The sequence below is a fragment of the Miniopterus natalensis genome, chromosome 3 (assembly GCF_054644295.1).
Source record: "Miniopterus natalensis isolate mMinNat1 chromosome 3, mMinNat1.hap1, whole genome shotgun sequence".
Classification (NCBI taxonomy): domain Eukaryota; kingdom Metazoa; phylum Chordata; class Mammalia; order Chiroptera; family Miniopteridae; genus Miniopterus; species Miniopterus natalensis.
Genome location: NC_142083.1, coordinates 1,662,156 through 1,680,118, shown reverse-complemented (window position 1 = coordinate 1,680,118; position 17,963 = coordinate 1,662,156). Strand labels below are relative to the sequence as shown.

At 59.3% G+C, this 17,963-nt stretch overlaps 1 protein-coding gene across 1 annotated transcript; it reads right to left on the bottom strand.

Moving 5' to 3' along the window:
* Positions 1–355: 355 nt before the first annotated feature.
* LOC148093429 (chondroitin sulfate proteoglycan 4-like) lies at positions 356–1,221 on the bottom strand. The gene is made up of 2 exons (XM_087815035.1): positions 854–1,221; positions 356–758 (listed from the first exon to the last, which is right to left on the bottom strand). The coding sequence occupies exons 1-2, from the start codon at positions 1,219–1,221 to the stop codon at positions 356–358; spliced, it is 771 nt and encodes a 256-aa protein (XP_087671161.1).
* Between the last annotated feature and the right edge of the window lie 16,742 nt (positions 1,222–17,963).

Below are 17,963 nucleotides of genomic sequence, written 5' to 3'. Positions count from 1 at the left end.
GCGCGTCTCATCCGCTCTCAGGCGGATTGTGAACGTGTGAGCTTCGGATTCCACCTGTTTTGCCACGATCGAGAACCTGAAGGCGTCGCGCGCGTCCTCCCAGGGCCTCTCCCGCGGCTGGTAACTTACCTCCGAGTCCGAAACGTTCTGCTGGCTGAAGACCGAGTTTGCTTGGAGCACCTGATCGCCAAGCAGCAGCTCCCCTCTCTCGGGCGGGGCCCGCAGCTTAAAATGCAGGTCCCGCTCGGCTAGCTGCACCCCCTCCGCCGTGGTCGGAAGCCAGCACCCGCCGGCCCGCCGCGCCCGTCTCGAGGGGCACGTTCCTCAGGAGTGCGAGCTTCAGGCCCCGCACAGCTCACTCTCCCTTCCACGGCGACTTGGAACGTGAAGTGGTCCGTGACGTTTCCCGGCCGCAGGCCCTGGGAGGTGCTGCGGAACCGGACCCGCCCCGCGTCGACGGACCGCTGGGAGAAGCTGCTGACGGGCTTCCACAGGCCGCCGGCCCCCGCCGCTCAACCCGGCCAAGCCGCGGCAGGCCGGTGACCACGTAGCGGGTCTCCAGGTCGTGGGGTCCACCGTTCACCTCCACCGACAAGTTCCCCTGCCTGATGGGAGCTGCGCCGCCCTGCTGGACCACCACGCCGGTGCGCCTGGCCACCTCGAAGTCCCAGGGAAGGGCCGCGACACGCAGCACCACCGTGCTGCTGACCAGCTGGCCGTCGCCAGCTCGGAGGAGGACCCGAGAGTTCCGACGGCCCCTGTGCACGTAGAAGATGTGGCCGCCCCTTAGGTCCCCGGGGGTGAAACCACGCAGGGCTCTCCCGGGATCGCCGGCATTTTCTAAAAACCCAGCGTCTGGACGGAAACCCGAAGGCCTGAGGGGTCGGTGTCGGGGTCCGACACGTGTATTACGCTTGGAGTCAGCCGCTTCTTGGAGCCCTCAAACAGGGCAAGCAGGTTTCCGTCAGGGGGCGTGAGGACCGGGGGGTCGTTGACCGGGATGACCGTGACGCTGAGCACGCAGGGAGCGTGTCCTTGCAGGCGCAGCCACGTCTCGTCCTTGCTGCTGGAAGAGACTGAGAATGTGAAACGATCCCCAGGCTCTTCCGAGCCTCCGTGGACGCACCAGACGTTCCCCTGCCCCAAATCCCACAGAGTGAAAGCCTTCTCCGCTTCTTGCTCGGGGGGAACATCCAATCGGAGGAAGCCGTGAACAGGCATGTCCTTTACCGTAAGCAGTATCTGGGAGTGTTGGGTGACCTGGCCCATAGACTCCCCCTCACCCCCACGTGCCTGAGCCCCAGGGCGGCCTGCCCGCCTTCCTGCACCTGCAAGTCACTCAGAACCAGGAGGGGGCCACCGGCACCGTGCAGGGAAGGCCTGCCCACCTCGGGTGTGGCCGTGGACGGGGGGGGGCTTCCGACCAAAGCGGGGGGCCTGTGGTCGTGACGGGAGGGTTCCGGGCATCATCGTTCTTGACCTTACACCCGGCAGAGATGTCTCTGGAAGCCAGGGCGTCCTTTAGCGCTCTCCTCTCTGCGTTGGCGGTCAGGCCTCGCAGGCACCCTGTGAAGGAGGCCCCGCGAGCAGGCTTCCCCGGCACAGAGGCGGGCTCTACCCTCCCGACTTCTCCCCACTTCCGGGCATCCAGACCGCCCACGAAGAGGGGACCTTCCGACACGAAGGGTCTGCTGCGCAGAGGGAGCCGCGTCCGCACCCCCTGCCCATCCACGGCCAGGTGCAGGTGCCCTCGGGTGAGCCTGAGCCGGATCGCGTGCCACCTGCGGTCGCTGACCGAGATCAAAGACGAGACACGAGCGGCTCCATCTCTCCTCCCTACGTGGGCCCTCAGCAGGCCTGTAACTATCTCCAGGGCCACGAAGTCCCCACCCCTGCCCGACTGAAACACGAGCAGAGCTCGCGGAGCTCCGGTCCACAGAGCCAGGTCCAGCCGCCCGTCCCCCTGCACCCTCCACGGTGGGAAGGCGACGTAGGATCTGGAGCTGAAGAAATTGATGGCCTCACTGTCCCCCGGGAAAAACTCATCGCTGCATCCCAGCGACACCTCGTGCACCTTCTTAAAGCCGGGGTAGGACCTGAGGGATGCGAGGATCTCCCTCTGGTCCAGCGCCACATCCTCCATGCACCCGCGGAAGTTGGGGAGCCCTCCGTGTAGGTAGGGGACATCCAGTCCACCGCGGCCGCCCACGTAGATCCCATGTCGAAAGAGCAAACCGTGCGTCCCACCAGCGACGTGGCCAGTCGTCTCGTAACGCCTGTCAATAACCAGAGAGACGTGGTCCTCGACACAGGACAGTTCCACCAAGTGCCAAGTCAGGTCGTCCACAGGGAGTCCTTGCTCAGAGAGGAGGACTCGTTCACCTGCGCCCGCGTTCACTCTCACCTGCAGGGGGGAATAATTCATCAGGCTCCTCTCGTGTTTTATTTAAAAAACAGGGCCACTGCCCGGCCGGCGTGGCTCAGCGGTTGAGCATCGACTTAGGATCCAGGAGATTGCGGTTCGATTCCCGGTCAGGGCACAGGCCCGGGTTTCGGGCTCGACCCCCAGCAGGGGGCGTGCGGGAGGCAGCCGATCAATGACTCTCTCATCACTGGTGTCTCTCCCTCTCCTTTCCTCTCTCGAAAATCAATAAAAATATATTTAAAACAAAGACAAAAACAAAAAGAGGACCATTCACAAAGGGGGCAGAGAGACTTGGACGTGAAAACTCTCCCCACATTCACGGACCACATACTGAGGTTAGAACTTTTCCGAGGGGGACTAGTTAAGAGCTGCTGGTAACATCGGAGAAGACCCCACCCTGACAGTGAAACCACACTAAACACGGGGAGAGCTGTTCCGCTCTCTCGCTCGGGCTCTCTCTCCGGGGACTGACTGCGTACCCGTGTCCAAGGCCCTTCCAAGAGGAGCCCGCAGGCCTCCCGAGAGGAGCTCCATCACGCAGTAGTCGCTGTCCCCCGCGGCGGGGAAGAGCAGCCCCTGGCGTTTGCTGGTTAGAAACTTCAATCGAAGCGATAACTCAGAGGAGGCGTCTAGGACGCTGAGGGCCACGTAGCTTTCCCCGTAGAAAGAGGCTGGGGGCAAGTGTGAAAGGAAGCGAGGGTTAGTGGCTTTATCACTCGAGGACGACTCCACTTCACACTGTCATCCCCTCCAGGGACCGACCTGCGGAAGAGGCAGCCCCGCCCGAGGCGGCCCTGTGTCCGGGGGCCCACAGGAGTGACAGGGCCGTGTTCTCCGACTCAGGCACAGGGGAGCATGCGGAGGCCGTGCTGAGTTAGGGTCACCCGTCTACGCCTCTCTCCCCCAACCATCCCTGAGGGCCCTGGGATCGGGGCGGATCCCCTGTATCTCTCCCTCCGATGCCTAGCACAGCGCCTGGCACACAGGCGCACAGCAGAGTGTGAGGGCTCCATGAGACCCTGCAACAGGCCGGTGCACCCGTCTTCCAGCCGGTTCACTCGGTTATTTAGACATTTCAGTGAGATTACAGCCCCTGCCCTGGAGGGCAACTTACAGCCACCCGCTGACCGAAACTCACAGAGCACGCAGAGCCCGCGTGGACGCTCGTGGTCCGGCGCTCTCCCCGGACCCGGCTGGGGTGAGGTCAGCCGAAGCCGCGTCTTTGCTTGGTTTCGGCTCCTGTCCCCCTCACTCCCTCGCCGCCCCCTCCTGGCCGTCCTCACTCGGTAATTCACGTGCACCAGGGTCCCTGCCCAAGCCTCCCCCCCAGGGAGCCGCACCTAAGCTGGCAGGTGGCAAGCAGGCATTTACGGGGCCCAACTACACTCACCTCGGAGACCCTCGTTTTATCTTGGGGCCCACTCAGGCCTAGAGAAGCTTAGGGCCCTAAGTAAAATCACAGCCAGTGAGAAACAGAGCTAAGGCAACCTCAAGCATTCCTGACCACCGTCCAGTTTTTACCAAACACAAAGTTGATACGGAAACGAACGTGAGCTCTGCGGACGCTCAGATCTGCACCCGCACCCGTCTCTCTCGTTAAAAACAGCCATTGATCGTTAAACTCGATACAGCGGGAACGGAGGGATAAGGCCGGGCCGGTGACCAAAGCAACGACAAGCCTCTGGCCGTCCCCCGCCCCGACTTCGGGCAGGCGCAGCAGCTGCATTGTTAAGATTTCAAAACCAGGAAATGTTTTCTAAATCGTAAAACCCACCGCTGAGAATGACGCAGCAACATTAATAAACAACATCCCCGTGTTTTCCCACGTCTACCTCTCTGGCACTAAACCAGTTCCCGTCCCAGCCGGTGGCCAGAAATTTCCACGGCCTCCGGGGAAAAACAAGGAAGCAGGTTTAAAGCTGGTTGTAAAAATTCCTCACATACCTCCAAAGGGACCCCGGCTTGGTGGCCCCCAGGAAATGCCTCAAGATAACAATAAAGAGCAAAAAGAAACACAAGTAAAACTGGCTCCTGGAAAAAGAAAGGTGACCCCTCCCTGCAGTGAAGGAGAAGGTGCGGTTTCTTTACCACCTGGGCAGCAAGTCGAGCCGAGTGAGAGGCAGAGCAGCGTCCGGTGTCGTGGGCTTGAGCAGGGCGGGAGACGGCAGATGGGAGGAAGGTCTGTGGGATGGGAGAAAGGTTTGGTGGGATGGGAGGGAAGGTCTGGTGGGATGTGAGGAAGGTCTGTGGGATGGGAGGAAGGGCTGGTGGGATGGGAGGAAGGTCTGTGGGATGGGAGGAAGGTCTGGTGGGATGGGAGGAAGGTCTGGTGGGATGGGAGGAAGGTCTGTGGGATGGGAGGAAGGTCTGTGGGATGGGAGAAAGGTCTGTGGGATGGGAGGAAGGTCTGGTGGGATGGGAGGAAGGTCTGTGGGATGGGAGGAAGGGCTGGTGGGATGGGAGGAAGGTCTGTGGGATGGGAGGAAGGTCTGTGGGATGGGAGGAAGGTCTGGTGGGATGGGAGGAAGGTCTGGTGGGATGGGAGGAAGGTCTGGTGGGATGGGAGGAAGGTCTGGTGGGATGGGAGGAAGGTCTGGTGGGATGGGAGGAAGGTCTGGTGGGATGGGAGGAAGGTCTGTGGGATGGGAGGAAGGTTTGGTGGGATGGGAGGGAAGGTCTGGTGGGATGGGAGGGAAGGTCTGGTGGGATGGGAGGAAGGTCTGTGGGATGGGAGGAAGGTCTGTGGGATGGGAGGAAGGTCTGGTGGGATGGGAGGAAGGTCTGTGGGATGGGAGGAAGGTCTGGTGGGATGGGAGGGAAGGTCTGGTGGGATGGGAGGAAGGTCTGGTGGGATGGGAGGAAGGTCTGTGGGATGGGAGGAAGGTCTGGTGGGATGGGAGGAAGGTCTGTGGGATGGGAGGAAGGTTTGGTGGGATGGGAGGGAAGGTCTGGTGGGATGGGAGGAAGGTCTGTGGGATGGGAGGAAGGTTTGGTGGGATGGGAGGGAAGGTCTGGTGGGATGGGAGGGAAGGTCTGGTGGGATGGGAGGAAGGTCTGTGGGATGGGAGGAAGGTCTGGTGGGATGGGAGGAATGGCTGGTGGGATGGGAGGAAGGTTTGGTGGGATGGGAGGAAGGTCTGTGGGACGGGAGGAAGGTCTGTGGGACGGGAGGAAGGTCTGTGGGACGGGAGGAAGGTCTGTGGGATGGGAGGAAGGTCTGTGGGATGGGAGGAAGGTCTGTGGGATGGGAGGAAGGTCTGTGGGATGGGAGAAAGGTCTGTGGGATGGGAGGAAGGTCTGTGGGATGGGAGGGAAGGTCTGTGGGATGGGAGGAAGGTCTGTGGGATGGGAGGAAGGTCTGTGGGATGGGAGGGAAGGTCTGTGGGATGGGAGGAAGGTCTGTGGGATGGGAGGGAAGGTCTGTGGGATGGGAGGGAGGTCTGGTGGGATGGGAGGAAGGTCTGTGGGATGGGAGGAAGGTCTGGTGGGATGGGAGGAAGGTTCAGCAGCGAGGCAGGGAGTAGTGCCCACGGAAAGTGTAAGTTCTCCCAGGTGGGGGATCATTTGTTTTCTCTACCTTAGAATTTGTTCACAGTCCCTCTTCCAGTCTGCATATCTCTGTTTCATTGTTTGATTTGGGTCTTGGGGGGGGGGGGGCTTACTATTTATTGAGCACCTACTATGTGCCAGGTACTATCAGGAGTCGGAGGTAGGGGGTTAATAACGGGCTTGCAGTCTATCAGAGGAGAAAGCTGCTGGGAAGGAGGAGAGCACCCGAGTAGCAGCTGGCAGTTGTGACAACGGAAGCTTGTTGGGCCCGGGTGGGGTCCGAGGGAAGGGCAGTCTAACCAGAAAGCTCCTGTCCCCGCAGGCGTCAGTGTCCCATCCTCTGTCCGCAAACACCGGCGCTTGTTTGCTGCTGGGGGCTCGGTGGTGCACGCGACGGGCTGCTGACAAAGCTGTCACAGCTGCTCCATTATTAACTGGGAAACCCAGGCCCAGACCCGAGTGCTGGCCTCAGCGGGGGGGTGAGGGCTGGGGGGAAGGTGACGCCCCCAGGAAGAGCTGGTGGGGGGCAGGGGAGAAGAGGAGAGGAAGGGGAGATGGAAGGAGAGATGGAAGGAGAGATGGAGGGGGGGTGCTGGCATGGAAGGGAAGGTGCAGAGCGCAGTGCAGGAGGGCCGGCCAGGGTAGAAACTGCAGGGCAGGAGTGTCCGGGGCAAGCAGTCAGAGGGCAACTGTGACTGCATCCACTGGAAAGGGCCTCCCATTTAAAGTGCATGCACGTGCGCACATGCACACACACACACATACACACACAAGCCTGCCTCAAATGCACACACCCAGGGGCTGGCCGCTCCTTCAGCGTGATCTCCAATTACCTTCTTTATCTGTTTCTGTGGTTATTACACACCCCAATTCCAAGCCCCCATAAACAGAATGTGAGATTTTGAGGCCAGGAGCCTTTATTAGCCTTGACTGCCGCTCGATCCTCAGTGTCTCCAACAGAGCACAGCACGGTTTCTCCCAGTCCCCGGCAGCCCTGGTTGAGCGGACAACTCTGTCCTTAGTGTCCCATCCTGATGCTCCACACGTGACACGTGCATTTCCATGTGTGGTCCCTGCTGTCTGGGAGCCCTCCAGTCCCAGCTACAGGCTCTGGGATGAGTCTGGAGTCAGGCTCGCTGCCCCCTGGATGGAAGCTTCCCAGCTCCCAGCCCTCACGCCTCCCGGCGCCCGGGCCACCTTCCGGCCCGCAGGGGTGTCTCTCACACTCGGACAGGAACTGTTCCCCTGTACCGTACAGGTTTCCTATTCCTGCTGCAACCAAGTACCGATTTAATGGCTGAAGGTAACACAGGTTCGTTCTCATCAAGTTCTAGAGGCTGGTGGTCCAAACTAGGTCTCACTGAGCTCAACCTAAGGTGTCTCAAGGCGGCGTTCCTTCTGGAGGCTGCAGGGAGGGCCCATCTCCTTCACATTTCCTGGCCGGTGGCCCCAGCCGGCACCCACATCACCCCACCTCCGCTCCTCTGGCTCCGACCCTCTCTCCAGGCTAATCTCTAAGTCCTTAATGTGATCACATCCGCAAAGTCCCCTTGCCATGTAAAGCCACATGTTCTGGGAATTTGGATGTGAGCTTCCTTGGGGGGAGGGGGACACATCGTTCTGTCCACAATCCCTGGGGCGTCTGCCGTCCAGTGGCTCGCAGCTACTGAGCACCATCCTCTGTAGGTACTGGGCTAAGTGCTGGGAATGGAGCTGAATTAAGCTGTAGCATCGAAAAGGGCCCAGAAGCAGGGCTATGAGTTTTGTTTGAGCTTTGCACAACCTATAGAGCTATATTCCTGAATTGAACTTAAATTTTTTAAATAAAAAGAGATTTTTAAATTTAAAAACCTGGGCTTTCGGTTTCCCTGCATCAATCAGCTGCTCAGGCCACCTGGGGCCCGTTTATTCCCGCAGCCCAGGCACCACGAGCGGGGTGCGGACGCTCCACGTCGCCTCCAGCCACGCCAGACGCCGCCTGGCTCACAGGACTCACTCCCACCGGGGGACAGTGGCTCAGTGAGGCAGGAGGGCTGGCGGGGTGCCCCACTCTCGCTGCCCCCACTCAGTGACACACCATGCGCGGGGCTGCCTGGGTCTACGGTGACACCATCTCACCAGAGCCCAACAGGTCCTCTCAGATAGGATGAGCTGCCTCAAAATCTCCCGCAGACAAACCACGGACTCAAGATAGGTACAAATAATGCGAGGACCAGGGAGCGCACAGGGGCCAGCGAGAAGGTGTGAGATGAAGTTACGGAAGCACCGAGAGCACGGGCCCAGCGCCGGGAGCCTGCTTCCTGTCCCTTGGGCGAGCGGCGGGGACAGCAGCACTGACGACCAGCAGATGGGGACGCCCTGGGCGTGCGGCTGGGGGGGATCCTGCTGAGACACCTGAGCACCCGGCCAGGGTGGCTCCTGCCCTGTGTGCCAGGGGCTGGGAGCAGCCGTCACCTGAGTCTGACAATTAGACTTTTCAAAGCAACAGCCTGAATCGCCCGAAGATACAGGAAGAAACCTCAATCCAGATCCCACGGCTGGCTGATAACACTGAAGAAAACGCCCTTCAAAGTGCTGCAACGCAGCTTCCGGTGAGACCTCGGTGTCACGTTTGTTGGAACTAGAACCGTGTGTGTGTTGGGCATTTGCTGAGGAGTCTCCGTCACTAGCTCTCCCGGGTCCACACTCTGAGCCGATGGGCATCTTACCCAACGGCTGGTGGCCTCACACCCGACTTCTCTGCACAGAAGTGGGGGCAAGAGGGTCATCAGCGGGACAGGAGGGAAGTGAGCCTTTACGGGGGTCCTCAGGCTGCTAGTCGGTCTCACGCAGGATTTTGCTCCAGCCTCCCTGGCAAAATCAGGAGCCACAGGAGTAACTTTCCCAAAGTCGCTCGGAGAGCATAAAACGACCCCAGACTGAAGCCCAAGTCCATCCGACGCCAAAGCCATGGGCCTTCCGCCCAGCTCGCCCCATCTGTCCCCGGTGTGCACCTGGCACCTGCCCACTCAGAGTCACACCAAGGACACAGTCCCAGCAGCCCAGGCCTCCAGTTCGGACAGGCCCAGTGCACCCTGCCCGGGCAGGGAGGGGGGCAGGGAGGGGGAGGGGGCAGGGGGGAGGGGCAGGGGGAGGGGCAGGGGGGAGGGGCAGGGGGAGGGGAGCAGGGAGGGGGCCCCCGGCGCAGGGCGGAGCAGGGCCCCGAGGCCCCGCCAGCGGCGGGAGGGCGGAGGACCCGGGTGGCACCCGGAACGTCCCCGCGGGGCTCCTGGGGCCCGCGGGCAGCAAGGGCTCTGCCCAAAATGGAGTGGACCCGATCGGCCTCTAAAGTCTGGGGGAGCCTCTGGGGGAGCCTCTGGGGGAGCCTCTGCTGGGCCGAGTCGGGCCGCAGGCGCCCGGGGGGAGGCCCGAGGGCCGGTCGGCCACGTGGAAAGTCTCGGTGACGCGGTTTCAGGCGCCGTCCGGCCCCGGAGGCTGCGCGGGGGTGACACGCGCTCCCGGCGGCCGGGCCCGGAACCGGGGCGCCCGGGGAGGGCCGCGGGGACCGAGCGGCCGGGCCCCAGGACCCACCGGGGCCGACGCCCCACGCGGGCGGGGACGCGCGCCCCTGACCCGGGCCTGGGCGCCCGCGGAGCTGGGCCGGGCGGCCTCCGACGGCTCCCACCTCCCGGGGCCGCGGCGCCGCGCGTGGGCGGGGCTGGAGTTGGCGCCGCGGCGCGGGAGCCACGCGAGGCCGAGCTCCCCCCAACCCCGCCCCGGGACCCGGCCGCGGTCGCCGCAGCGCTTCCGGAGGCGCCCTGGGGTCCCCCGCCCCCGCCCCCGGCGGCCCCGCGCGGCCCCAAGGTCGGGGAGGGGGGCGCGTACCTCCGAGCGCCGCGCGCGCCCCGCAGAGCCCCAGGCAGGCGGCCAGCAGCACCAGGCGGCGCGCCCCGGGCCCCCCCTCCCGCCGCCCGCACCTGCGCGGCCCCGCCCCGCCCCGCCCCGCCCGTCGGGGGACCCGCTGCCCGCAGGGGCGCCGCCCCCGCAGCTCGCCCGGCGGGAGGGGGCCCGGGGCGCGCAGCTGTCGCGCCCCGTCAGCGCCCGGCCCCGCCCGCGGCCCCGCCTGTCCCAGGGCCGCCGGGTGGGGGGCCAGCGCCCCGAGCCCGGGGGGGGGGGGGGGGCGACGGGGGGCAGCGGGGCTCCCGGGGGGCGGGGCCCTGACAGCCCCCTGGCCGGACTGACCCCGCTCATGACGCCGCCCCACCGCCCCCGTGCGCTCCTGGCGCCTGGGCACCCGCGCCGAGAGAACGGGCGATCCTCCGTGTGCGCCCCGCGCGTGTTTATGTAAACGCGTGTCGCTGAGTCTCCAGAGCGGCCGAAGGTCGGGTGAACTGGTCAGGGCCCCAGGAAGCCCCGGGCGGCGCTGGGTCGGGCTCCGGATGAGCCCGGTGGGAGCAGGGCCGGGCCTCCAGCACCCCTGGGCCGGGCCTAGCATCCCCGGGGCTGGCCCTCAGCACCCCTGGGCCAGGCCTAGCACCCCTGGGCCGGCCCTCAGCACCCCTGGGCCGGGCCTAGCATCCCTGGGCCGGCCCTCAGCACCCCTGGGCCAGGCCTAGCACCCCTGGGCCGGCCCTCAGCACCCCTGGGCCGGGCCTAGCACCCCTGGGCTGGCCCTCAGCACCCCTGGGCCGCCTCCCCGCCGTTCCCCGCAGCCGGGCCCTCGAGAAGCAGCCGCGCGTGCTGAAAGGCTGCTGACATCAAGGACGAGTCCTCCGCCTCCTTCCTTGGTGCGGGTCTGTCCTGAAGGGCGTCCAGCTCTGACCTTCCTCCAGCGGGTGGCCTGTGACTGGTTCTCCTCTGCCAGCAGCCCCCCTTCTCCCGGACCCCCGGCTTCTCTAGGGGAACTGCTCCCACCCCCTGCCCACCCTGGGTTGAAAGGGGAACTGGCCTGGCCTTTCATGACCTCGCCAGGCCACAGGGATGGGGGGCACCTGACCAGGGAGGGCCCTGCCAGCCAGTCCCAGTTTGAAACTTTCAGGGGGCTTTGAGGGTCTGCTCCACTCCGGGGGGAAGCGGGGAGGTGGCCAAGTCCTCTGCTTTTCAAAGGAACTGGGGCATGGTAAGAAAAGAGCAGACAGGGACAAGGTTTGCGGGGCCGGTGGGAGGCCAGAGCTACCCTTGTCGGTCCTGGGATTTGGTTCCGTGAGTCCGTGAAGTCCGCTGAGACCTAAGCGAGCAGAGTTTGGGTCCCATTACTGATGACCAGAAGGGCGTAATCGAGTTTAATCCAAGCATTCTCTGCATCTCACTACCTCCCGCGAACGCTCTGCAGGCCGCACATCTGCAGGACCTGCGACGAGCAGCCGCCCAGCCGACGATGGTGGACTCAGCATGCCCCAGGACACTGTCTGTCCCCAGTTCAGACCCCCTTGGCCCCACGATCACCTTCCATGCCACTGACTGTCTCCCGCCAGCTCCTGCAGCTGTCTGCATGGGGACTCACTCTGGGTCCAGGAACATGTTTGGCCCGTATGTCCAAGGCAGGCAAAGGGGAATGCTCACGGGGGCAGTTTCCAACCAGGGACAGAAGGAACTGATGGAAAACACCCAAGCTTCCTTGCTCTAGGGTAGGGTGATTCTGAAGAGGGACCTGCACAGTCTCCTAGAGGACTGAGCGCTTTTTGCCCACAACAGAAACCTGCCCATCAATGTGGGTGGTTGGGGGGACCCTCTTCCCCATACTCAGGTAATCACAAAACCAGCAAGCGTTGGGGTTGGAAGGAGCCTCTGAGACCTCCTGATCTAGAAGCAGTCATTTCATAGTTAAGAGTATGACCACTGGGTTTTTCTCATTTATTTGTTATTTACTTTTTAAAAAAATTGATTTCAGAGAGAGGGAGAGGGAGAAATAGAAACATCAATGATGAGAGAGAGTCATTGATCGGCTGCCTCCTGCACGCCCCCTACTGGGGATCGAGCCCACAACCCACGAATGTGCCCTGACCCGGAATCAAACCAGTGACCTCCTGGTTCATGGGGCGACACTTACCTGCCTTTGAGCAGAGTGAGTCTTTCCTTGAAGAACTATTGAGACACACAAAGACCAGGGGAAAGGGAGACTGTAGAGTGTGGAGGGATGTGGAGATTAATTTTACCTAAAGAAATTTATCTGCCACACTGGTTTGCTTGCGAGGACCAGAATCCACTAAAGGGCCTTGACTAGACTATATGTGATGACAGGAGGGGACAGCAGCCTGTTTGGTATTCGAGCTGGACTTTGGGTCCACGGAGATGGAGTGAGAGCCCAGGAGGAGGGGAACCTGCGGCCTGAGGACAGCTGCTGTAAAGGTGGGGACAGAGTCAGTCCTTAGCTGGTTAATAAAGAAACCAGGACGTCCTGGGAGCTGGCGAGGGAGGAATTCAGCTTCAGAACCTTCGTGTGTCCACCTGGTTGCTATTTCTGATTCTGCTGTCAGCAGAGAATGGCGTAGCCCTGCAGGAATGTAAAACATTTCACAGTCACAGAGCTCGGTGCAATTATGGGGTCAAACCACCGTCTGCCTTGCAAAACCTGTGCTTAAAGGGATGAGAGGGCTGGGCTGCTGGCAGCTGGGGCTCCTGCCGGCTCTGACATCCCATGATGCCCCGGACAAATGAACTTTACAAAGGCCTTCAGTGTACAGAACACACAAAGCTGGTCCTGTCTACAGCCACAATGGGAATCCTCGTGACCTTCCCACAGCGGGCGATCCCTCTGTCTCCGGCTGCCCATCTCCTGCTGAGCCGCACCCAGGATCAAGGCTCCATCCAGCCACAGGCTGCAATGTAAAGCCACCCACCAAGTGATGAGGGGCCCACATGGGCAGCTGTGGGTGGGTGGTAGGCCGCTCCCCACAAGCCCACCCACAAGGCCGGCTTAGAGCCAGGCCCCACGCAGAAGCTCCAGGGAAGTTTATGGTCATTTCTATGCCCATGGGCCATCCATAGGCTTCTCAGCAACTGGGATGTAGGAGATTGCCACCCCCCCACCCTCGGCCTGAGTAGCCCAGGGGCTCAGACACAATACCAACAGGCACCAGGCCTCCTTAGGGGAAGGCACATCTCTGCTGAACTCACACAAAGCCTCATCTGGTAACCCCAGTTAAAGAAATACCAAAAGCCGCAGGAAACACTTTTTGGCTATTGTAGGACTTGAAAACTGATTTTAACTTGTTGAACTCCGCTTTCCAAAGAACCATTTACTGCTTCGTTTTCCCCTCCACCCCCGTGCAAGTCACACACATGACTCAGCCCTGCCTTCACCCCACGACTGAGACTTCAAGCAAAGGAGCCTGAGGAGACCCCTCTGCCGCGTGGCTCCGGGTCCAGAGCAGTGAGGATTTTCAGGGCAGACAGAGCGTCCCCAGCAGCGCAGCCTCGCCCACCTGCCCGCTCCTGTGTCTCTGGCGCCACCTGCAGGAAGTAGAAACAGTTGTTTTGTATCTTCATAGGGCATTTGTCCTCATAAGGGACTGGTGGCCGCTGACCACAGAGGAGGTGACAGACCATCCCCATGGAGGCACCAGGAGGACAGGGAGCCCAGGGTCGCAGAGGGCGAGGAGTAGAGGGGCTGCGTTAGGAACTCTCACCACAGCCGAGGCGCCAGAGAAGCCAGGAGGAGGGCGGGGGTGCTGGTGCTTTGGGATGAAGCTGCCCCGATGAGACCGCATGGCTTCGGGGTCTCAGCAGAGGCAGGAACTGCACTGCCCTGGGTGGGTGGGTGGATGGGTGGATGGGAGAGGAGGCCTCGTGGTAGGAGAGTAGGGGTGCAGTCAGGCTGTGGGGTGAGGGAACCTGACATCGGGAAGGGTGTGTTTTGGATCAGACCTTGCTTTGAGGTGGGAAAGCAGAGAAGAGATGGACTATTACAGGAGAGAGAGAGGACCCTGGGGGTGGGTCCTGGAAGAGGCAGGCGGTGGAGTCCAGGGGAAAGTGGAGCTTTGCCCTGAACAGGAGGAGAGGAGGGGAGGGTGGACTTGGGCAGATGGCAGGTTTATGGGCCAGAAGGCAGGGCAGGGAGCTGGGAAGCCTCGTTTCCTCTGTGAAATGGGATGAAAGGCATCTGTGAAGTGCAGATGGGCTCAGTGCGGGCCTGGAAGGTGCGCGGTTATCCCTGGTCTGATCCGTCTGCCCTTCACCCCCCACCCCGTTACATCAGATTGTTTATCAGCAGGTTGCCCATTACTCCTGGGCATCCAAGACAGTCCTGGCTGATGCCTATTGGCATATAGATATACAAAAATGATGATAGATAGATAGATAGATAGATAGATAGATAGATAGATGATAGGTAGATAGATAGATGATAGATAGATGATGATAGATAGATAGATAGATAGATAGATAGATAGATAGATAGATAGATAGATGATAGGTAGATAGATAGATGATAGATAGATAGATAGATAGATAGATAGATAGATAGATAGATGATAGATAGATAGATATAGATATAGATAGATGATAGATAGATTAGATAGGTAGATAGATTAGATAGATGATAGATGATAGATAGATAGATAGATAGATAGATAGATAGATAGATAGATAGATAAGATAGATGATAGATAGATTAGGTAGATAGATAGATGATAGATAGATTAGATAGATAGATAGATAGATAGATAGATAGATAGATAGATAGATAGATAGATAGATAGATATAGATAGATAAGATAGGTAGATGATAGATAGATTAGATAGATAGAGAGATAGATAGGTGATAGATAGATAGATGATGATAGATAGATAGATAGATAGATAGATAGATAGATAGATAGATAGATGATAGAGAAATAGGTAGAAACTATAGGTGTTGTGTTTCATCAGCCTGCACACTGTCATTTCCTCCTGTGGACCGGACCCTGCATCAGACGCAGCTCAGGTGAAGCACAGTCTTGACCCCGGCTCGGGAATTTTCAGGTAAATTATTGGAAGACTAGGAATCTGAGAGGCTGACGGTTCTGAAATCGGGTGGCATGGGGACAACGACACGACCAGTGCTGCTTCTGGGACACACAGGTAAGAAGGCAAGAAAAGCCTGTGGTTTTAGGCATCTCTCCGAAACCTGCACCCTCCTCTGAGCCTCTCCCGCCTCCCTCTTAACTCCCCTGGAAAAGAAGACCACAGGCTCGGGATTTACAGTGAGGACTGCCCGAGGGCTGAAGTGCCTAGAAGGAGGGAATGCCACAGCTCAGGTCCTCACTTAGCACATCACCCCCCCACCTGAGAACTGCCTTAGGCATCAGGAGGCCGGGAGACTTTTCTGACACTCAGGTGGGGGTGAGGGACCCTGTGAGAGGCAGAGGAGGGAAATTCTAACAATTACCAGAAGTACGCCTGCGTCCCCTCCTAGGAGTCTGCACTTGCCATCGGAGCTGAGGGAGGAGGCTCTGAGGAGAGGCACACACAGGCCCCGAGGAGGGGGGTGCACACCTGCATCGTGGACTGGGAGCCCTGCGTCCGGGCTTCACTGGGACATGATGGCAGATGCTGGCCAGGGCAGCCTCGGTGGTCCTGAGAACCATCAGCCACGCCCTGCAGCACCTGTCACCTGTGTGCGTCCGAGCCCCGTCCTCCTGGCAACAGGTGGCAAAGAAACTTCTCCAGGGACCCAGGGATCGAAGGCTAACAAGGGACAATTTGGATAATCAAAGATAAGAAACCAACAGAGAGCTTCGATTATTGAAAAAATAAGCTCTCCAATTTCAAAGAAACAAAGCTCTGAACGAGTTGGGGATCTCGAGGTGGATCATGCCCCTGGGGGGCGCTGTTGGGTTTTAAGAAAAGCTCTGTCTGCCACTTCCAGGGACCGGCTTTGGCCCCAGACCTGTCCGAGGAGTTCTATGAAACCAGGATGAACGTCCGGCTCACTTCTAGGAAAAGGAAGGGAAACAGTAATCTGGCCTCTTGAAACTCAAGTGAGACTAACCAAGATTCGGCGGACAGGCTCTAAATGCCCTTTTACAAAGCTGCCCAGCCAAACACAACAGAAAAGGGCACTGTGTTAAAAGAGTCCCTGTGTGTTTTTGTGGAAGAGGCAGTTGCTTAAGATCAACATTCCAGCGTGAAGTGAGAAAAATTGTGTAATAGGAACCCTCTGACTTCAAACCGGAATCCGGAGCCGCTTGGGTTCCACAGGCACCTTGCTTTGCTTGGTTGTTTGAAAACTCCGAGGAAAGGACAGCTGGTGTGTGATTTGGCTTCTCTGTCAGGTTTGCTTGCCCCACGGAGGTCCTGCTTGCAGAGGGGCCCTAGTACATGACAGGGAGAGCCGAAATCCCCAGCCAGGGGCTGCAGAGGCTCCCACGGGGGGTGCAGGAGGCCTGAAATGAATTTCCGAATTCGGTAGGAGATATCACGTCCCTCCAGTGACCCTCCTGGCTGCAGGACTTTGCTCAGATATCACCTTCTCATCCCACCTCCTCCAGCCCCTTTCCAATGAGGGTAACCGGGCCCCCACTGATTCTCCCGCCCCTGCTTGGTTGCTCTCCCCAGCACTCACCACCTACATGCTGCAGATTTTCTTTATATTATATTGTTGTTGTTTATTGTCTATCTCCTGCCACGAGAAGCTGTGTTTGCATGCACATGTGTGTGCCTGCGTGTGCGAGTGTGCATGCAGCGGGATGTGCATGCGTGTGTGCAGAGGGCTGTATGTGCGTGTGTGAGCCTGAGTGTGTTTCAGCAGCATTAGGAGCAAGGCCTGGCACATAGTGGGCAGTCAGTACATACTGTTAAGTGAATGTTGAGCTATTGAACCTGTGTAGCGAGGTTGCCAAGGGCAAGAATGTGCAAGAAGAGGTGACTGAGAACCAGCCTAGGACACAGGGGCTGGGTGGTGGTCACCAGGGCCACACAGCTGAGCTGGGTCACAAACCCCTCCCCTGACCCCTGGAGCAGCCTTTGGCCGGACACCAAACAGCCTCATCTCCAGAGACCGGAACCATGCGGTGGGGGAGGGGGAGGGGCGGTGCTGAGCACTGGGGAGCACAGGCCAGATCTCAGGAGCCCGTGTAAAACTACAGGATGACTTTTCCATCTGCGGCCAAAGGCACCACTAAGGATCTATTATTTTGCTGATGGAGGCTGTTATTATCCGACCAGTGTTGTAACCCTGTCGTATAGCCCAGAGGAACAACGGCTACTATAAAACGAGCCGGAATCAAGCTGATCCCCAGATGTGAATTGTCACCAGCACAGAGTTAATTTATTGAATGTTAGTAACTTACTAGATGGTACCCTGGTGACATGGAAAGCTCAGTAATCTTTCTCTAGGAGCTCAAGCTGCCACAGAGAGAGGCCTGAAGGACCGTGATGAGTGCCGCCCGACGGTGCTGTCACCTGGCTTTGCCTCCACACTCTCCTGGTTCCTTGCCTGGAAACGTGATGATACAGTCAAGGGAGTTCTGTGTCTTGAATCGTGTGTCCCACTGTCCTCTGTCCAAACCCAGGAGACTATTTCATAAGTCATCCGTCCATCACTGAGTCCCTGCAAACCTGGGTCATTGAAAGAGCTGTGTGGTTAGTAACTAAGAGTCAAAAAGCAAGGCCGAGTCCTCACTTTCTCCTCCATGTTCCGATCATCACACAAAGGCTGTCTAACGAAATGTGTGACGTCAAAGAGAGGCGTTGACAGCCAGCCATTTCCCTCCCTTTACACCCTTCCCCAGCTCTCCTGCTCCCAGATTCAGGCCACTGTCCTCCCTCAGTGGACTGCTAACAGAGGCAGGTGCTCGGCAGGCATCTCTAAATGAAAAGCCTACATGGATGATTCTGGCTCTTTGGAAACAAAGGCATATGAATGATGTTACTACTTTTATTTCATTTTAACACCCTGTGCTGGAATCACTATGTGACCAAATCCTGAGATAGTCATCACCATGGTCAATAAGACCAGGCCCTGCCCTGGAGGAGCATGAGGTAGATGCCATATAGAGACATTAAATGCGATGGGTCCACGGTAGAGGTC

What these genes read in the sequence shown, in the direction of transcription:
- LOC148093429 (XM_087815035.1), bottom strand. Translation starts at nt 1,221, where the DNA reads ATGCCTGTTCACGGCTTCCTCCGATTGGATGTTCCCCCCGAGCAAGAA. An exon ending in CTTCGGGTTTCCGTCCAGAC is followed by an intron (nt 759 to 853) that starts GCTGGGTTTTTA and finishes CTACGTGCACAG; the next exon opens with GGGCCGTCGGAACTCTCGGG.